The sequence below is a fragment of the Cyprinodon variegatus genome, unplaced genomic scaffold, assembly GCF_000732505.1.
Source record: "Cyprinodon variegatus isolate N-32 unplaced genomic scaffold, C_variegatus-1.0 Scaffold79, whole genome shotgun sequence".
Classification (NCBI taxonomy): Eukaryota; Metazoa; Chordata; class Actinopteri; order Cyprinodontiformes; family Cyprinodontidae; genus Cyprinodon; species Cyprinodon variegatus.
In genome coordinates, this window is record NW_015150532.1 from 1,616,727 (window position 1) to 1,634,566 (window position 17,840).

Here is a 17,840-nt window from a genome sequence, read left to right on the forward strand (position 1 = left end):
GAAGAAGTAATATTTTTTTTTTGTTTTTAGATTTTAAAAGCTCATCAAATATTGGGTTAAATATCGGGGAGGGGGCCGATGTCCGATATTCAGTTTTAAGGCCGATACAGGCCGATACCGATAGGGGGCTGATTATATCGTGCATCCCTTATAAATCCCTTTTCAACGTTACTCCTGAAGAGTGATGAATATCAGCTCAACATTCACTTCTTAGTTTCACTTGTTTCCATGGCAGCAAGGTGTGTTGCAGTTATCTCTATCTAGAGGCTGCATTTCTCATCATAATAGAGTTAACTGTAATGTCCCACATGCATGTAATCACTGTCCTTTAACTGATCAGGATGTCATGTTAAAACCACAGGGTTCAAAAGTCTCGACTTTGAGTAGGTCATTCGAACTTATCAATCTAAATTTGATTATAAGCCATTTAGTTTTAGCTCTGGTTGTGTTTAGAGTTGACCTGACAGGAACTGCCACCTGCACCCCCACCCAAACTTTTCCTGCTGACACCATGTTTCATTATGGGTTTGGTGAGCATAGAAACCTGCAGACTCATCATTCCTTGCATGTTGCATGAACACTGTAAAATACATTCAGTGAACTTTACTATAAAAATGCATTAAAGCTTGTTGCCTCAAATCAAAATATTTTGTTTTATTTTGCTAGTATGTACAGAATGACCAAGTTATGTTTGTTCAAGTCAGCTAGCTTTACTGTGATTGGTCTCTATGTATTTGTGATGTAAGCTTGTATGGGAACCAACCTTTAAGGGGCGCTTTCTTTTCAAACCTGAAAATACTTTTTTTACATAACTCAGTTACAGTCGACAGCAATTGAAATAGTTTTTTAAAAACCTTGTCTTGTTCTGAATTGGTGTTACTGGTATGCATAATTATATTAAAACAATACTCTAAAACACTAATACTAGTATTAGAACTAATGAAAACTAAATTAAAATTAAGCAATTTTAATATAAAAGTAAAATATAAGGTAACCAAATCTAAGAACTACTTCAAATGAATAGAACATAAAATAGGTTCAACTAAATAAAACTGAACTAAACTTTTCTAACCTCGCTGCACAGTCATTGATGCTAGTGAGGGTCTAGAGTTGCTCATAAAAGAGGAGCAAGTACTTCAAATTAGGTTTGCAACTAACGATTAATTTTACGACCGATTAGTCAGCGATTATTTATTTTCTTGACAAAAATAAATCAGCCTACTGTGCACATGTCAACTAACATTTTAAGTACAATTAATTAATAAATCCTATTTAGAAAAATAAAAAAATATTTTTTTAGAAGAATAAAAATGCTAGTATTAATACTACTACTACTACTACAAAATGGCCTTTAAACAAAGAGTGCAATCCTTTTTTAAACATGCATATTTAGGATGCTCTGCGATATTGTTCCAGTCAGGGGAATGCATTGTCCTTCAGCAGAAATTAATCTTTCTTTGGTTCTTTCAACGATCATAGTTTGATGATATGAATTCTCAAATAATAAAATTTAGTAACAAAGTTTTGTGTTAGAAAACTGGTTATGTGGGTTATAATGCACCATTAAGTGAACAATGCTGGATCTTAGCTATTACATTTTTGCGTTAGACACTCACTAGTCTAACGCAGGATGATTTCTCTTCAAGTGCTTATAGTAGTGCTGCCCTGATATGCTACTTTGACTTAACTTAGCTTGTAAGTTGCAACAAAACACATTGCTGGGTCAATAAAAATGACTGCAAGACAGCCTTTAAATTAAAAATAAATTATGCCAGTTGACATTTTTTGTTATTGATGACACAGGCTAATTGTTGCAGCTTTTCCTGCAATATCAATGACAGGATGCAATCAACTGGTTTTAGTTAGATAGGAGCATTTTAAACAACATGTCTGTATTATTTGATGGAATATAAAATATGGAGTGTCTTGATATGACACATGCTGTGAATTTGCACTTTTAAAAGAAAACTGAATTGTTTAGAATTCATAAAATAATCAAGTTATATTAAACACAAAATGAACCTATATGTATCCAGGAGGACACAATATTTCACCTCCTATGTGTGACAGCTAAATGTTCCAAGAAACGTTGAATATATCCGATGAATTTTAGCATCACACTGATGGTGTTGTTTGGCCACACCCACTATCAAAAAGTCAGCCAATGAGGTCACATTGATCAGCGCAACTTCCCACCTCTTTCCAATAATCAGTGTTGGGCACGTTATTTTGAAAAAGTAATTAGTTATAGTTACTAGTTACTTCTCCCAAAAAGTAACTGAGTTAGTAACGGAGTTACTCCACAATAAAAGTAACTAGTTAGTAGTAAAAGTAACTATTGCGTTACTTTTGTGAGTGTATGAAATTAATAACTGGGGATGTCTAAGTCTGAAATCCTGTGTTTGGGTTGTTATAGATACTGCAACATGTAGCTATATCTATCTATCTATCTATCTATCTATCTATCTATCTCTTTCTCCATATAGGCTAACGATCGTTCACGCTCTCCGTAGTTCGAGCATAGTGCGGCTGTTAGGTGCCTTTAGCTAGCATGCGCGATTCCTGTCGCTTGCGCGGTGAATCGTGCCGCCGCGCTGTGCGGTGATGCAGGGGAAACCGTATCTAATGGGGAAACGCAGCTCGACGTAACACCAGTATTTCCATCTGGAAAGCGCTGTTTTTGCCGCTGTAGTCCTCCTAACTCTCCATCCTCCCCTCTCTCATGACGCGCACACAAGTCCTACCATGAAAAAAGGTTAATTGTGCGACCTGAGTAATGTGCAGTAACGGGGTGTCGGCAATTGTAACTGCGTTATAGTTACAGTAAGAGTAATAATTTTGATTACTCGTTGCTAAAAAAAAGGTAGCGGCGTTAGTAACGCCGTTACTTTCAACGCCGTTACTCCCATCACTGCCAATAATACACATTTAATTATAGCATTTGATTTCTATAGAACCTATGTAAGATGAGAATTGAATATTTAAACACATCACCAGGCTTGTGGAGTGTTAAATCTAATAATTACCCTGACAGATTTTTAATGGTACATTTTCATATGTTCTGTCACATCATTGAAGGCATGGTGAACTAAGTCAGCTGGGCAATAAACCAACAGTGGATCCAGTATCAGAGAAGGGGCCCACATTGCTGTCATAGTCACCTTTAGCGACCTAAGCGCATCTCCAGTGGCATACTTGTTATGCTTTGAATAATCAAGAGTCATGTATCTCTTCTGTTCGTTAAAATTATTGTTTCTTTTGTTTTTTTCTGATTGGTTAAAGGATGTGGATAAATACTTAAACTGCTTCAGGAGTTTTCAAGCTACTGCTTTACAGATATAAAGCAGAAATGTTTCAGGGAATATGTTTTATTTTGTCTGGAATTTCAAATTGAAAACTGTATTTTAAAGGTAAATCAGTGCTTATATTGTGGATAACATCTATGTTAAGAAAAAGAAGCAACAGTTGCTTTTACTGTTTGATTTGGTTAAACACATTTAGGAAGAGTGATTTGATTTTTGACTTTTTGGTCAGACTATATGTCTCTGATCAGGTTGCTTTGCCCTGCAGACTCCTGTCTGTTGCCTTTGTAATCCGGCATGTAGATTTTATAATCCCAGTCCAGATTATGCTTCTTATATTAGGTTAGCACCGTCTGCTTTTATCTAGCAATTTTCCTCATATTTTTTAACTGAATGATCTCTGGTAAGGCATACACCTGCTGGCTAAAAGGGAAATTTACTTTGTGGTTGTTGTTGTTTTTTTTTTGCCATTTTACAATTTAGAATACATACTACCCAATTATTGCTGTAGCAGATCTGTTTAACAGCACCTCCATTGTGGATCTTGTCTCCATTGCTTCCTTCATGCTGCTTGTATCCAAACATGAGGACGTCAACGAGCTCCATCATCTCCTGCTGCAGGGAGTTGACCTTTGGGTCTGGGTGTTTCAGAGGTTTAGCCTTTTCTCCCGACTCTCCACACAAACACTCCCACTGCTGATCCAGGAGACTCTTGATTTTCTTAATATGATGAACAATCTCGGATGTGTCTTTGCCCCCATTATCTAACCCACTCCCAGCAGACATCGCCAAGTCGTGGCGCTTTTGAGTTCTTGTGGGGATGAAGGAGCAGGTGGGGTTATAATCGGGTTTGAAGGATCTCAGGATGGTCCCGTCTCCCTCCTGGTCCACCAACACCCTCTCTGCCCGGACCCACAACCCTGGATTCCTGATGATGTGTTCTATCTTCTCATCTTTCCTCCTGCTCTCCTGCTGCTGCTCCTTCAGCAGTGCCACCATCCTCTGGAGGTCCTGCTCGGTGTCGTGAAGCTTCTGCTCCAGCGCCGCTACTTTAGCCTGCAGGGAGGTCACCGTCAGCAGCTCATCCAGGTCTGTGCTGGTTTTCCAATTATGTGTGGGGTTCGTTTTGTTCCCAGTGCTGTTGTAGTGTCTGCGACTTTCCTGCTGTGATTTCATGACATCGTCTCTGCTGTAGAGAGATGAGGGATGTGGTTCTGTTGTTCCATTAACAGATGGAGGGTCACTTTGAACCAAGCCCAGACGGAGCCTTTCCCTTTCCTCCTGTAGGATGCAAATCTGAGCTCTTAACTCAGGAATGACCCTAACCTCCATCTCAAGCTCCCCAACGCGTTCAAGGGCCTCTGTTAGGCGCCTCAGCAGTCCAGAGCAGCCCTGTGGGCGAGGGCTGTCTGAGAGGAAGACATCCTCACAGGAGGTATTTCTTCCTCCTAGACGATCCCTCGAACTCCGGATGCTGCTTCTATCATCCGTAGACTCCGATTCTTGCCTGAGTAACACGGTTAGCGGCATACTTGAGGCGCGCAGGAGATGAGGCCTGATGTGCTCTCCAAGAGGCTGTTCATCAAACTCTCTGATCCTGGCCTCCATTTCCGCCAGAGATGTGAGTCCAGTAGAGCTAGGCAGTCTGTGATCAAAAGTCCAGGAAGAATTCCCATGATGGTTGTTATCAAAGGGTCGGGATCTGGGGTCAAGAGCTCCTGTAGATCTCCACGGATTTTGTTGGTAGCCAGGAGCGGAAGAGTTGAGGTGCCTGGGCAGAGTGCTGGCTCGGGTTCCCTTGCTCCGGCGCTGAATAGGAACCCTTTTGATGGTGTTGCCTTTCTCTATGTCGTCCACGTACTTTAGGAAGTCCAGATCTATTTGGAAGCCGTAAGGTGTTTCCACCGAGTACGGCGGTTTTCCTTTTGCTCCGTTCTCAGCCATTTTATGGCGTGCAATAAGACCTGTAAACAGAAGGTGAGGACGCATTAGAAATACATCTCAAGGTGAATGCAAAACAAATCCCTCCATTATTTCTCAATTAAATTCTACACAAAATGTTCAATAATTCAACAAAGAGAGATAAAAGTTGTTTAGTGTGTGTTTCAGTATAACACTGAATGTATCCCTGGTTTTCTATATGCACAGCAGGATAAAGCAAATTAGAAACCTTCTCCTCCACCCATTAACTCTCCTTTTTCTCCCAAGGACTTGCTTCATTTCTTCCATGCAACATGGAGAGTTTTTTCAGCAGGAGCCGGCCTGATCTCCTTTTGATTACAGCCAAGGTTTCCAGGACGAGGGCTGAAAATAGTTTGGAACTGGTTCGCCCAGCAGTTATGGCCAGCATGGAGAGAAATTATACTCCTACAGACATAAACAGAGTCCGCCATTGTTCTGACTCACTCCAGCTACAATCCATGCAGCTCCTTTAGTTCAGCATCTTCTCTTAGATTTTAAAATTGCTTTTTATGATCGATGACTTCCTCTAGGATGTGTCAGTTAGTTTCTGACCGCACAATAGTTTTCACTCCTCCTTTCTAATGAGCTGATCCATGGAGCTTTCCCACAGTACCCTCCTCCTATATCTTTCTTAAAATCTGACCTCCCCCCCCTCCTGTATTCCCCCTCCCCTTCTCCTGACCACTGATCTTTGCGGGAGCTCGCTGTCATCATGAGGCGCCGCAGCCACGCAGCCGCAGCCCCAAACAATGCAAGCTATGCAGTAAACAGACAAACACCCCCAAATTGCCGTGCTAGGAATCAGAGCGTCTGTCATTTGCACACCCTCTCACCGCCAACAATACACAGCAACAAACACGCAAATCAAAGATAGATGATTAGCTCATTTTGTGAGCTGAGACAAAAACATCACAATGCTGCAAGGTGTGGCAAAATCTAAATGTTTTTGGAAAAGTTGGTCAACCTTTGCACTTAAGATGTTTGAATTGAAGCTCTAGCTTTCGAGAGAAATTTCCTCTAGCTGCAGAAATAGTGCCCTGCAAAAGGTTTGTCACTCTTTGTTGCTTTACAACCACAAATTAGGTATTTATATGACAGCCAAAAGAAAGTAGCATATTCTAGTTAAGTGGAAGGAAAAGCTCCATAAATAGTCTAACCAAGTCCAACTAGCTTGCCTTTGCAGCTTTCATAAGCTAGCGTTTGCTTTCCTCCACATATGGTCCTTCCTGTAGGCCAAAATGTCTGATTTCGGTTAAATCTGTCCATTTTCTACATTTTCTGTGTCTCCTACATTTAAAAAGCTTTTAAGAGCTTTAATTATGGCTTTCCTTCAACAGCTACACTCTTCCTGCCACTTTCCCCTACACTGCAAAAAAACAACCTAAAGAAATATGACGTGCGAGTTCTGCCAAAAGCGCATACACATAATAAACACTGATATTGAAATTAGGGATGCACGATATTGGGATTTTGGCCGATATCCGATATGCCGATATTTTAAAACTCATGTAGCCGATAATCGATATTGATATTGATGTTAAAGCTGGACAAAAATAAGTAGTCATTGAAAATAGCAGTTTTGTTATCCATTTCTGACACTTTGAAAAATAATATACTCAAATATATTTTCATATGCTGATATCAAATTGATTTTTAAAAACGCGGTATCGATCTATTTTACTTTTGAAATCTCGTGAAATTTCATCGTTCTGTTACAAACTCTCGTGATATTTTGCAAATTCTTGTGAGATTTTGTTAGTAAAATAGATCGATACCGCGTCAATATCAACATATAAAAATATGGCAAAATTTCGTGAATTTTCGGGGGATTTCGTAGCATAACGATGACATATAGCAATATTTCATTAGTAAAAGAGATTGATATGGTGTTTTTAAATGGCAATATTTCAGCATATGAAGAAGTTTTTAAGTCTGTAAAAAATAAGTTTTTGAGGAAGAAGAAGTAGTATTTTTCTTTTTTTTTTAGGCTTTAGAAACTCAAAAGCTGATCAAATATCAGGTTAAATATCGGTGGGGTGGCCGATGTCCGATACAGGCCGATACCGATAGGGGGCCGATTATATCGCGCATCCCTAATTGAAATTGTTGTTTGAAAGACACACATGTACTCTACTCTCAATGGATATTTTGCATGATTTATGCAGAATCAGAGCATAAAGGCCATTTTGTTTTTTTAATTTATTTTTTTTGGGGGGTGGGGGGGGGTTTGGGGGCACTTTGCCGCCCCCTGCCGCTGAGCTTGCACTTTTCCCTAAAGGATCTCTTATCTCTTAGTTATTCCTAACTATTTATTTTTCATTTTACATATTCTCACATGAAGATACATGTTAGCTTAAGGGATAGAATTACAATATTAAAATAACCAGCAACTTAGAATTGCTAATGTGATGGGTGCAAAATTAAAAGCAATATTAGGTCAAATTAAAATATCAAGGTCCAAGAACTTTGAAAGGCAGCACTCTAAAGAATAAATGTAAACTTGAAAGATAAGTACCCTAAGAATATTACAATAACCAAATGTTATGCAAATGCAATGGAGGGGGTGAAGTACGCAAGGTTTGCAACTTCTTTTCAACGTCTATTATTGGACTAAAATGGGACTTTTCTGGACTAAATCCTGACTATGATGGACCGACCAGATTTAGCCTAAAAACCAACTTTTAAATGACATCTGGTGTTTTTGGGGGATGTAGCTTATTTGCCTTAGGTTTGCTTTAGTCTGTTAACTGACAACATCAAAATAACCAAACAAGATTTTCAAAGGTCTGAAAAAGCGTGAATTAAATCAACTGCTGTTCTTTAACCCTTTAGAGGCTCTATCCTACCATATAAAATTGTTGTAATGGTGGACAGTAGCATTATCGTAAAAATCGTACTCGTACTCGTCGTCTCCCGCTTTATCCGGAACCGGGTCGCGGGGGCAGCAGACTAAGCAGAGACTCCCAGACTTCCCTCTCCGAAGACACCTCCTCCAGCTCTGTTGGGGGAAGCCTTAGGCGCTCCCAGGCCAGTCCAGGGACATAGTCTCTCCAGCGTGTCCTGGGTCATCCCCTGGGCCTCCTCCCAGTGGGACGTGCCTGGAACACCTCCCGAGGGAGGCGTCCAGAGGGCATCCGAAGACTCCTCTCGATGTGGAGGAGAACCGGCTCTACACTGAGCCTCTCCCGAATGACCGAGCTCCTCACCCTATCTCTAACGGAGAGCCCAGCCACCCTGCGGAGAAAGCTCATTTCAGCCGCTTGTATCCGGGATCTCGTTCTTTCTGTCATGATCCAGATTTCATGACCAATGGGATGACGTAGTTCTGCTGGCTCCCTCTTGCCAAGACCTACAGCGTGCGCTGGGGCGGTTCGCAGCCGAGTGTGAAGCGGCCGGGATGAGAATCAGCTTCTCCAAGTCCAAGGCCATGGTTCTCGACCGGAAAAAAGTGGCTTGTCCCCTTCAGGTTGGAGGAGAGTCCCTGCCTCAAGTGGAGGAGTTCAAGTATCTTGGGGTCCTGTTCACGAGTGAGGGAAGAATGGAGCGGGAGATCGAGCTGCTGCAATAATGCACACGCATTATTGCTCTCAATTTACCGGTCGGTCTATGTTCCTACCCTCACCTATGGTCATTATTGTAACGATATAAGGCTGCAAATTTGGAGACACTACATAGTGGATGGGACGTGACGGTTACCAGCTTAAGCTTTTCCACAACCTTCTCCTGCTGTTTTCCTTTGATCAACCATTATGGAACCTACAGATCTACTATAGAAATGAAACTAACCAATCAATATTTATGATTTATTGCTTAAAGATACAAGAATCAAATAGAAATGGCCAAAACCATTGACTTTGGTTGTTGTAGTATTGCTTATATCATTACACCCCTAATAGTTTGGGTCATGGAAGTTTCAGGGGTCCCAGAGTGAAGGACATTTAAATGCTAATTCAAACAACACTGAATCGTCCTCCTTCCACCTCCAAATTACAAACCTTATTGCAGTTGTCCTTCACATGAAATACAGATAGATTTATGATGGTAACGTTAGAAAATGTGAAAAACATCTGACAGGTTCTGGAAGCTATAAATACAGTCATTGTTTTTATTCCTCTAATACTTAAAACACCATCAAGTTCCAGGATGTTGTTATCGCCATCATGATCTTTGACCCTTGACAGAAATCTGCTCACCATCAATCTAAGGAGTGTGAGTTTGTCACGCACAAATGTACGAGAAGCTGGAGCACATATCTGGCAGACACGTCAAAGAGACCCTAAGTCAGTTTAAAGGCTGTGGGAGATTGTTCAGACAACTGCTCTCCAGTTACACAAGCAAACTAGTTGGTAATGACCTGTAAAGCTAATGGAGTAAAGAGATGAATGATTAATCTGTCTGAAATTTCACATTAAAAAACAAAACTCTGGGGGTTGAATGGGGGGGACTTTGATTCCCGTATAATCAGAAGATACTTTTTCAGACAAACTGGTTTCCAGCCATCCACCAGACATGTGATCAAAGCTGCCTGTTGTTGCCAATAGGCTCTCTGTTTCCTACTTATAAATATAGACCTGGACATTTCTCCCAGCCCAGGTTACCACAGCGGAAACAATATAGGAGAATTAGGGTTAGGTAATTCCCCAGAGTCATTGCCTAACTATGTCCACATGTCCGTGGCACATATTTTAATTGTCTGTGCTCGGAGCAGTGGGCCCACCTCACAGGAAACCCAAGAAATGAAACGTTAAAATATTCGCCTAACCCCAAACAGGCCCCAGCAAAACAGCAGCCGCTGCACACTTAGCTTCTAAAGTCAGAGCTTCACTTTTTTTTTTTTTCATTTCAAACAAGTCAAATCTTTACTGTCACTTCTTGTTGGGACAGTTTTGTCCCTGTCCAATTACAGCTGCTCGCCTCCTCTGGGTAAATACGGCCCCGCTGAGACGTCTCCTCAAACTCACCCTGCATCAGCATAAAACTCATAATCACACCAAGTCTGTCCACAGCATTCTTTACCAAAACCCACAGCAGACTGGGGTGATCTCTGAGACTAGTGATTACAAAGGCTTAGAAATGGCCTACCATTAAGGGTGAGTGTGCTGATGGATGCTACCTGTACAGGCCGGATGCAAAATAGCTCTCCCTATTAGTCCTGTCTGAAATATTCAAGGGAAAAAAGGCTGTTTGGCCTGAACTGTGCATAGGTTTTAAAGAAATTTTAGTTGGATTTAGACAAACTTTATTGTCATTTTGCATACACTGAGTATATACAAAACAAAAACTTTTTTTGTACAGCTGTCATGACATTTCCATTTCTTAAAGTGCAGAAGTGATCAAATGTAAACATTTTTGGAGGAAAAAAACAATTGAAAATTGTTTAGTTGATACAAGCTAATATGTATGTAGGTAGTATGTAGATATACATATGCTTGAATACCTTAAGATACTATTCAATCATTCAACCGTTCCCTTTTATTTGTTTTGTTAATTTCATTTAAATTTTGTATACATGAGAGCTGTTTTGTACAGCTCTCATGACTTTTTTATTTCTTAAAGTGCAACAGGGATCAAATGTAAACATAAGACTGTGATATGAGGTACAGTTTTTCCATAATTCAGCTTTTTTTCAGTTTTTTCTAACATTCAGCAGTCTGATGGCAGTAGGGAACAGTCCATGAAGCTAGTTGAAGCTACATTCCCTATAAAGGCATAAAGGGAATGATAATTTAATACACATCTAACTTCAGACATTAATCATGACCTCTGTTAATGGATTCACATTCATACTTAAAAATAAGCTTGGAAGACTATAAAAAGTGTGGTATACATCAATACCCACTAAACCAAGACAGGAAGATCCAATAAGAACAATAACCCAACCCTTCCAAGCTGTCAGCTATCTGACAGGTTGTCAAGATCGGGTTTTATAAATGTTTTTATGATAAATGATGGCTCCCTGCTGGAGTATTATTTTTTCATTTGTTTGTTTTTATCGTTGTTAATGATTATTTACCTCAAAAAGCAAGATGAATTGTTGGGAAATTTGTGAATAGAGAAGGAAAACTACCAAAAAAACATGTTCAAAGAAGCCAAGAGATGCATTAGCCTCGATATTAGGGGTGGAATGGTTCATAAAATCCACGGTTCGGTTCGGTTCACGGTTTCGTGGTCACGGTTTTTGGTTCGGTTCGGTATATGTTGATTGTTAGCCTGACATGTAGGTCGTTTTGATGTTAGCATAAACAATACGTGTTGCACAATGCTTGCACACTGTTGCACTTTTATCCACAACTTTCTTTCCGCCGTCATCGTAGGTCACTCTAAATGCAAAGCGGTCCCATACTGCAGACCTATAAAGTGCTGCTGGCGCGTCTTCCAACTCCTGTTCTTTCCCACTCGCCATACCCACACAATTCTCCACAACAACTGATTTTTTTCTGCTACACCCGGCTACGCTGCTTCGCTTCTTTTTGTTTACTACCGGTGGTTGGTTTTGGTCACCGTACCGCCACCTTCTGCTCTGGAGTGTACACGCTTCGCCTATGAGAAAAAGGAGCAGCGCGCGAATCGAACGCAACACACGCGAATTGGACGGTTTTCATAAACCATTCCATCCCTACTCGATATAGAAATGTTTTGGACCAATGAAATGCAGGGACGTGTTTGACATCAACCAGAGGCGGAGGGCTAAAACAAAACAAACATGGCTGCGCTAGTTTCAGTTGCAGTACCCTCTGCTGCTTTTTTAAAAACAAGCATAGGGACCCTTTTTGTGCGTTGGTGGATGAGTAAGGTGTCGGTGCTTTCCTCCTTCGTGGATTTGGTAACAGTTCAATTCATCAGCTAACTCGGCTAGAATGTCCTATGTCACAGCTGCTATGATTGGTTAGAAGCTTGACATGGGAGGCAGGGGCCACTTGTTTTAGCCAATCAGCTCAAGAATTGTTCTGAATGTCCCTCCCTTTTTGATAACACCTTCTACAGGCCTCTTACCAAATTTGCACCATGTAGAATTCCAATTGAAGGGCATTGAAAATTATAGCCTTTCTATTTATAGTTGCATTGTATACTTCCTCGATGCATTACAGCATAGTCAGGACTTATTTAGCAGTTTTGTTAATGGTCACCATCTGTTCAACATTTCCGGTGGTTCAGAGATCCTGCCAGCAGATGGCACCACATCTCTTTATGTCCATTCTTTGAGTCCTGTGCTGATGTTCTATTTAGGCTCAAAACACAATCAGGATGAATGCTTGGAGTGTATAGCCTTATTTGATCATAATAAATAAAATTTGTGTCTTTGTATCTATACATATAATATATATATAATAATATATAATAAAAATATAATAATCTGAATATGGACCTTTAAAACTCTTTTAGGTGATGCTGTTTTCTCGTGGAATGTTATGTATAGTCCATATGTTACCTGCAATAGATAACTTTCGGCGATTTGTGTAGCATACATTTTGCAGTATCATTCTGTATTGCTGCCGTGTATTGCTAATTTCATCACATTAGCTTTTAGGATTTTTTTTTTTACACACATAACAGTTAATTGAGAAATAAAGGAAGTGCGTGGGTTGCATCGAGTGAAACAATGTTGGATATAGAATATAAGCAGCATTTAATAGAAAAAAATATTACAACACTTTGAGGGGAAACACAAATATTTTAATATCTTACACTGCCTTTAATATCAGACAGTTACCTTGGGAACATTTGACATGCTTTGTCCTCGGTATATGTTTCACACAGGCAGATCAGATGTGGCGCACCTCCTCCTACCTCCATTTCCTGTAAAAATGGAGGTCTGCTTCTATGGAAATAGAAACTAGAGTTTCTTTCTATCTCTGCCTAACCGTTAGCTTTAGTCTCCAGAACCCGCTAATTTGGATTAAAGTAATAGTCAGGGGGGCCACCAGGAATTTGGGGCCCTATGAAAGACATTGATATTACTGCTGATTTTCTTTTTATATTTGAAAAATATAGTGGGACAAATAATTTGTCCCCTCCCCCCTCAGTCAAGGGCCCTTAAGGGCTAGTTATACTACCGCAGCAGTGTTTTGCAGTGAGCATGTCGTGGGTATGACTCAGATATCTTTGATTGATGCCCAATTTTGAAGCGTGGTCTGCACTATGTTATTCCACGCCACAATGCAAGACGGACAATCACGCAAGGGGGCAAGTTTGTACGACAACAGAGGGACATGAGGGTGAAAAAGAGCGGGGATCCAGGTGGAAAAAGCGTCCCAGCATTCTCACACACGTCGCTCTTCTAGCTTGTCCATCTTCACGAGTCGTTTTCCACAATGGCGGTCATACAAACAAAACAAGCCATTAAGGTAGCACACAGGAAATACAGAGCGGATGTAGATTTGACCAATCAGAGGCCTCCTTTCTGCGGCACTGTCTGCGGTCACCTACAACTTTGGAGAGTGTCTGCGGAAGGGGCGGGGCATATCTGCGTTAACTGCGACACACATGCAGCATAAACCAGGCTTTAGAATCGTCGTAACTCCCCCGAAAAATTAAAAATGGAAGATGCAGTTAGTAAAAACGTGATGGAACACAGTGACACAGTTTGTAACATAATTGAACCCAGTCTGTTAACTCAGTTAATAAAGAATAAAACTAGATTTTTTTAAAAAGCAACATTTTCTTTCTTCCATTTTCACTGCTTTATGCCCTCAACACTGAACCCAAAATATACATATGTCTGCATGTTTCACCATCTCTGTTCTGTTCCTGGAAAAATCCCCCCCACCCCTCTTTTTGGCCGTACAACTTGTGGTTTCTTCCCAGCACATAGTTTTGAACCTCATCTTCTGTTCAGAATTGATTTAAGAGCCAAAGCCAACTGTTTAGATTTCTGCTCCCTCCATCACCACAAACTTGCACTCTATCAGTCTCCTATTTTTCATATGAAGCTCATATTCATAACTAACTGCTTCCAGGGTTCCTAGAAGCAGATCCCCTATGATGTTTATTCAGTTATTCAGCTTCTTGGGACTTTCTTTTTGGGTTTCTAGACTCCTTCTGGTCCCTTTCCAACAGCAACAGGGTCAGAGTTGCAGTGTGTCATATCCAAAGCTTCGTTGCATGGCAGAAGCAGCTGCCCAGGGAGGGGAGGAGGGTTCATGATAGGAAGAAAGCAATGCCATGTTAACATAGCTGGGTTAAAATAGAAAGTGTGCCGCCTCTGTGCGTGTGTTTACATGGTCACGCATGTTTGTCAGTTCAGCTGAATTCCCCAGCAGCATGCACATTTAAATGTCAGCAATTAAACGTAGTTTCTTTAAGAGGCAAATATCTTGCGTTGAAAGTCTTGCTAATAATCATTTCTAGGATGTTGCTTTAATTCTCACATTTTTGAAAAATCGAAATACTGTCAACTGTTTTGTTTTTTTGTTTTTTTCAACCTGAATTGAAAGCAGACAGTTTTTTTTTTAATCAAAGCAGTCAAGGTCATCATCTCTAAATTTGGCAAGAACCCAATTCTTTAACCTCCGGCTGCCTGGAGGGATGCTACAAGGTGAATATTATATCGTTCTTACCTCGGGACATGCTCGACTCTTTCCTTCACTTCGCAGATTTGGCCTGTCAGACGGTCCTCTGCAACTCTGCATTCAGCTCTGCCTGTCTGTATCCTCAACAGGCTGGGAGGGCGGCATGCCTCGGCTGTCTGGGAAATGCCACAGCGTGGCCCCTGCCATAACAGAAGCAGGCTTTGCTTGTGTGTGTGTGTAGGAGAGCACCGAGCGAGGAGGAGCTAAGAACACGCCTTCCTAAGCTGCCTCCTGTCCAGCAAGACAGGCTGATTGAGAGAAAGGCATAAACTGACAGAACCACACCCACTCCACCAGACGGCAGCCAGAAATACAGCTGGTGAGGGAAAGAGAGGCATTCTGTAAAAGTTTGGGTCATGTGGCAGAACGTGAGGAACGATGTGTTCTGACCATGATCCAAGGGGGGAAGATTAGTAACCAACAAACCAAGCAGCCAGACAGAAGCTTAAACTCTGATCTCCTGTGGTGATGATGCTGGAGCGTTCAAAAGGCTCGGTGTCATCCAGGGGAGTAATTCTCAGAGTGCCTACCTCTCTGTCTTTCCAGATCTTCTTTCATCGTGTTTCAAAAATCTCCCTCTGAGGCAACAACATCATGCCAGTTAAAGGCTTTGCCCTGCTCTAATGCCAGAGGGTCATAACTCATGGTTCAAGATGGCCTGACCTTTGCAGAGACAGATCTTTTAGCCAAACAGATAATTTTCTCGGAAAAGAACATTAGCCGGTGACAGATAGAGTTCCCCAAAAAGGTTGGAGTATGTATCTGGGCTGCTTCTGACGATGCTTTAGGGCTAAAGTCTTTTATTTATCCAGAATACTAACCCACACTTACTGCCGAGCCACATTTAAAAAAATGCATAGATGAAAATGCAAAACATTTACTATTTAATATATTTTACGATTAAAACCATTTATTCCTGCTGAATGTCAAAGTAATAAGAGATATTATTCTGGTACTTTCTTGATAGTCAAATATTTGCATCTAATTAGATTAGTCAACCTTTAACTCTAAAAATGGACCAAATGACTTTAAGGAGGATTGATCTGACACTGGTATAGGAAAGTTAATAGAGAAACACAAAATAAAAAATAAGGACTTTAACATGCTTTACAAGTTGAGGAAACCTGCAAAATCTGCAGTGTCTCAAATATTTGTTTGCCAGAATTTTCTAAGCCTTGGAAAGAAAGCCACACCTGGCAATGTCCTGTAGTAAGTAAGCGGTCAAGTGTTGCGTTTTTATAGTGCTTGAAGTGAAGTGAATGTGATCTGTCAAATGCAATTTCAAAATATAATAATACTAAATCTGAAGAAGAGAAATTTGAAAAAATATTTAAAAAATATAAGATCTGTACAAGCTTTTTTTCTGTTTTACCTTTATGCATTTTCCCAAAATTAAACCTTCCTTTTATTCCACACCCCTTTCAATCCTAATACAGGCTTCATCTTTATTTTGTTGCTTTATATAATTTTAGTACTTATAATATCTATGGTCCCCTAGAACATCTGAATGACTAGTAAAGCTCTTTGTGGTCTGATTAGTCCTTTGGCTTTTTGATTTCTGGTAAATCTCTCTCTCCATTTAGTTTTGCTGTCTTCATCATCAAAAATCACATCGGATCTGTGATTCCCATCAATTCCAGTCCACAGACCTATCAGCAGAAAGTTAAGTCTAAGTCAAAAGCAAAACAAACAAGGCAATGCACATGAAAGATTGAGTAAAGAAAGGCAATGTAAGACATTAGCCTGGCCATGAATGGAAAAGGAATTAGCAAAAGATCCTCCTTTTTCCATTACCAGCATACAAGTGAGTCTAAGAGGGATTGTGGTTTGATCAGAGGGAGAAGGAGGAAAGAAAAGCCTTTATTGGACCAAAAAACTGCTGACAGACTGACCACATGCTGATCGTAATTTGGCCAAACTGCAAGAACCTTTTCAAAGTCATTCTCACAGAAAGATTTAGACCTTAATCATTTTTGGTAGATTGGGGTATAAATCTACTTTGGAATAATCTTACAAATGGTCTAGAAATTGATGATGAACAGATACAGATTTTTAGAGCAGCAAAGCAAAACATGTAAGTCCAAAAGAGGCTGTCTTTATTTTCTTTGGGTGGTGGGAACTGCTAACTGGTGGAAACTACTGTCAGACCTCGGAAGGTTTTTCTGTAAGCAGGAATCACATGAAACCTCTGCAGATTGTTTAAGAAAATATTAGCCTCATTCAGTTATCCCAGACATGTAGTTATTCTAGCAGATGCCTTTTGTCTTTTAGCATCTTTAACAGTAAATGTTTACAACAAGAAAAGGGGGCAGACAGTCTCTGTGGGGGTATGGCCCTTTGCAGAACTAGAATAACAGAGAACAGATGGAGGAATCTGAAGTTTTTCTGTTCGCTCAGATGTCTGTCCCAGCTGGCATCTTCATGGAGTACAAATCAGCTGTAACCATAACTATTCAGAAACCTTGTTGGCCCGATGAAACGGTCTTGTCATGAAACAGACTCTGAATCGAATCATTTATGAACAAGGCCACAGACCCCCCACTATTAAAGTCATGTCTTCATTCAGTATAAAGACTTTTGGAGGAAATTCTGAGGTCACTAGATATGTTGATTATTAGTGGTGTTTAAAAACAAAAGCAGTTTTTTTGGTGAAGAAACATTTGAGGTGAATAGTGGTGGCATTCTTAGCTGCAGCACTGGGTACAGAAACCTGTTGTGACTACTGTAGTATCACCTCAGTCAACAGTGTTTAAAGTAGAGGAAAGTAGAGATCCACTATCCCTCCGTGTGTCATGGTTCTCACCTTTAGTTTTCAATTATTAGTTATTCTGTTTTGTTGATCTTTTGTTGGTGTATTTCCCATTATATTTAAGCAGTCTTTAGTTACTCTCTGTTGCCCCCTTGTGCTTGTTTCCTTTGAGTGGTCGAAATGTTCAAATGGTGCACGGGGGATGGAGCAGTATCAGTACTTTTTTTTTTTTTTTTAACAGTGTCCTGTCTGGCAATG

General features: G+C 40.4%; 1 protein-coding gene across 1 annotated transcript in view; it reads right to left on the reverse strand.

The window, feature by feature from the left end:
- Positions 1–15,033, reverse strand: part of LOC107083601 (KN motif and ankyrin repeat domain-containing protein 4-like) — a 28,423-nt gene extending 13,390 nt beyond the window's left edge. The window contains exons 1-2 of the mRNA XM_015372957.1: positions 14,822–15,033; positions 3,833–5,266 (exon numbers count right to left, since the gene is read on the reverse strand). Coding sequence (XP_015228443.1) covers positions 3,833–5,266; positions 14,822–14,831 — 1,444 coding nt within the window. The 5' untranslated portion in view covers positions 14,832–15,033. The remainder of the gene's footprint in view (positions 1–3,832; positions 5,267–14,821) is intronic.
- Between the last annotated feature and the right edge of the window lie 2,807 nt (positions 15,034–17,840).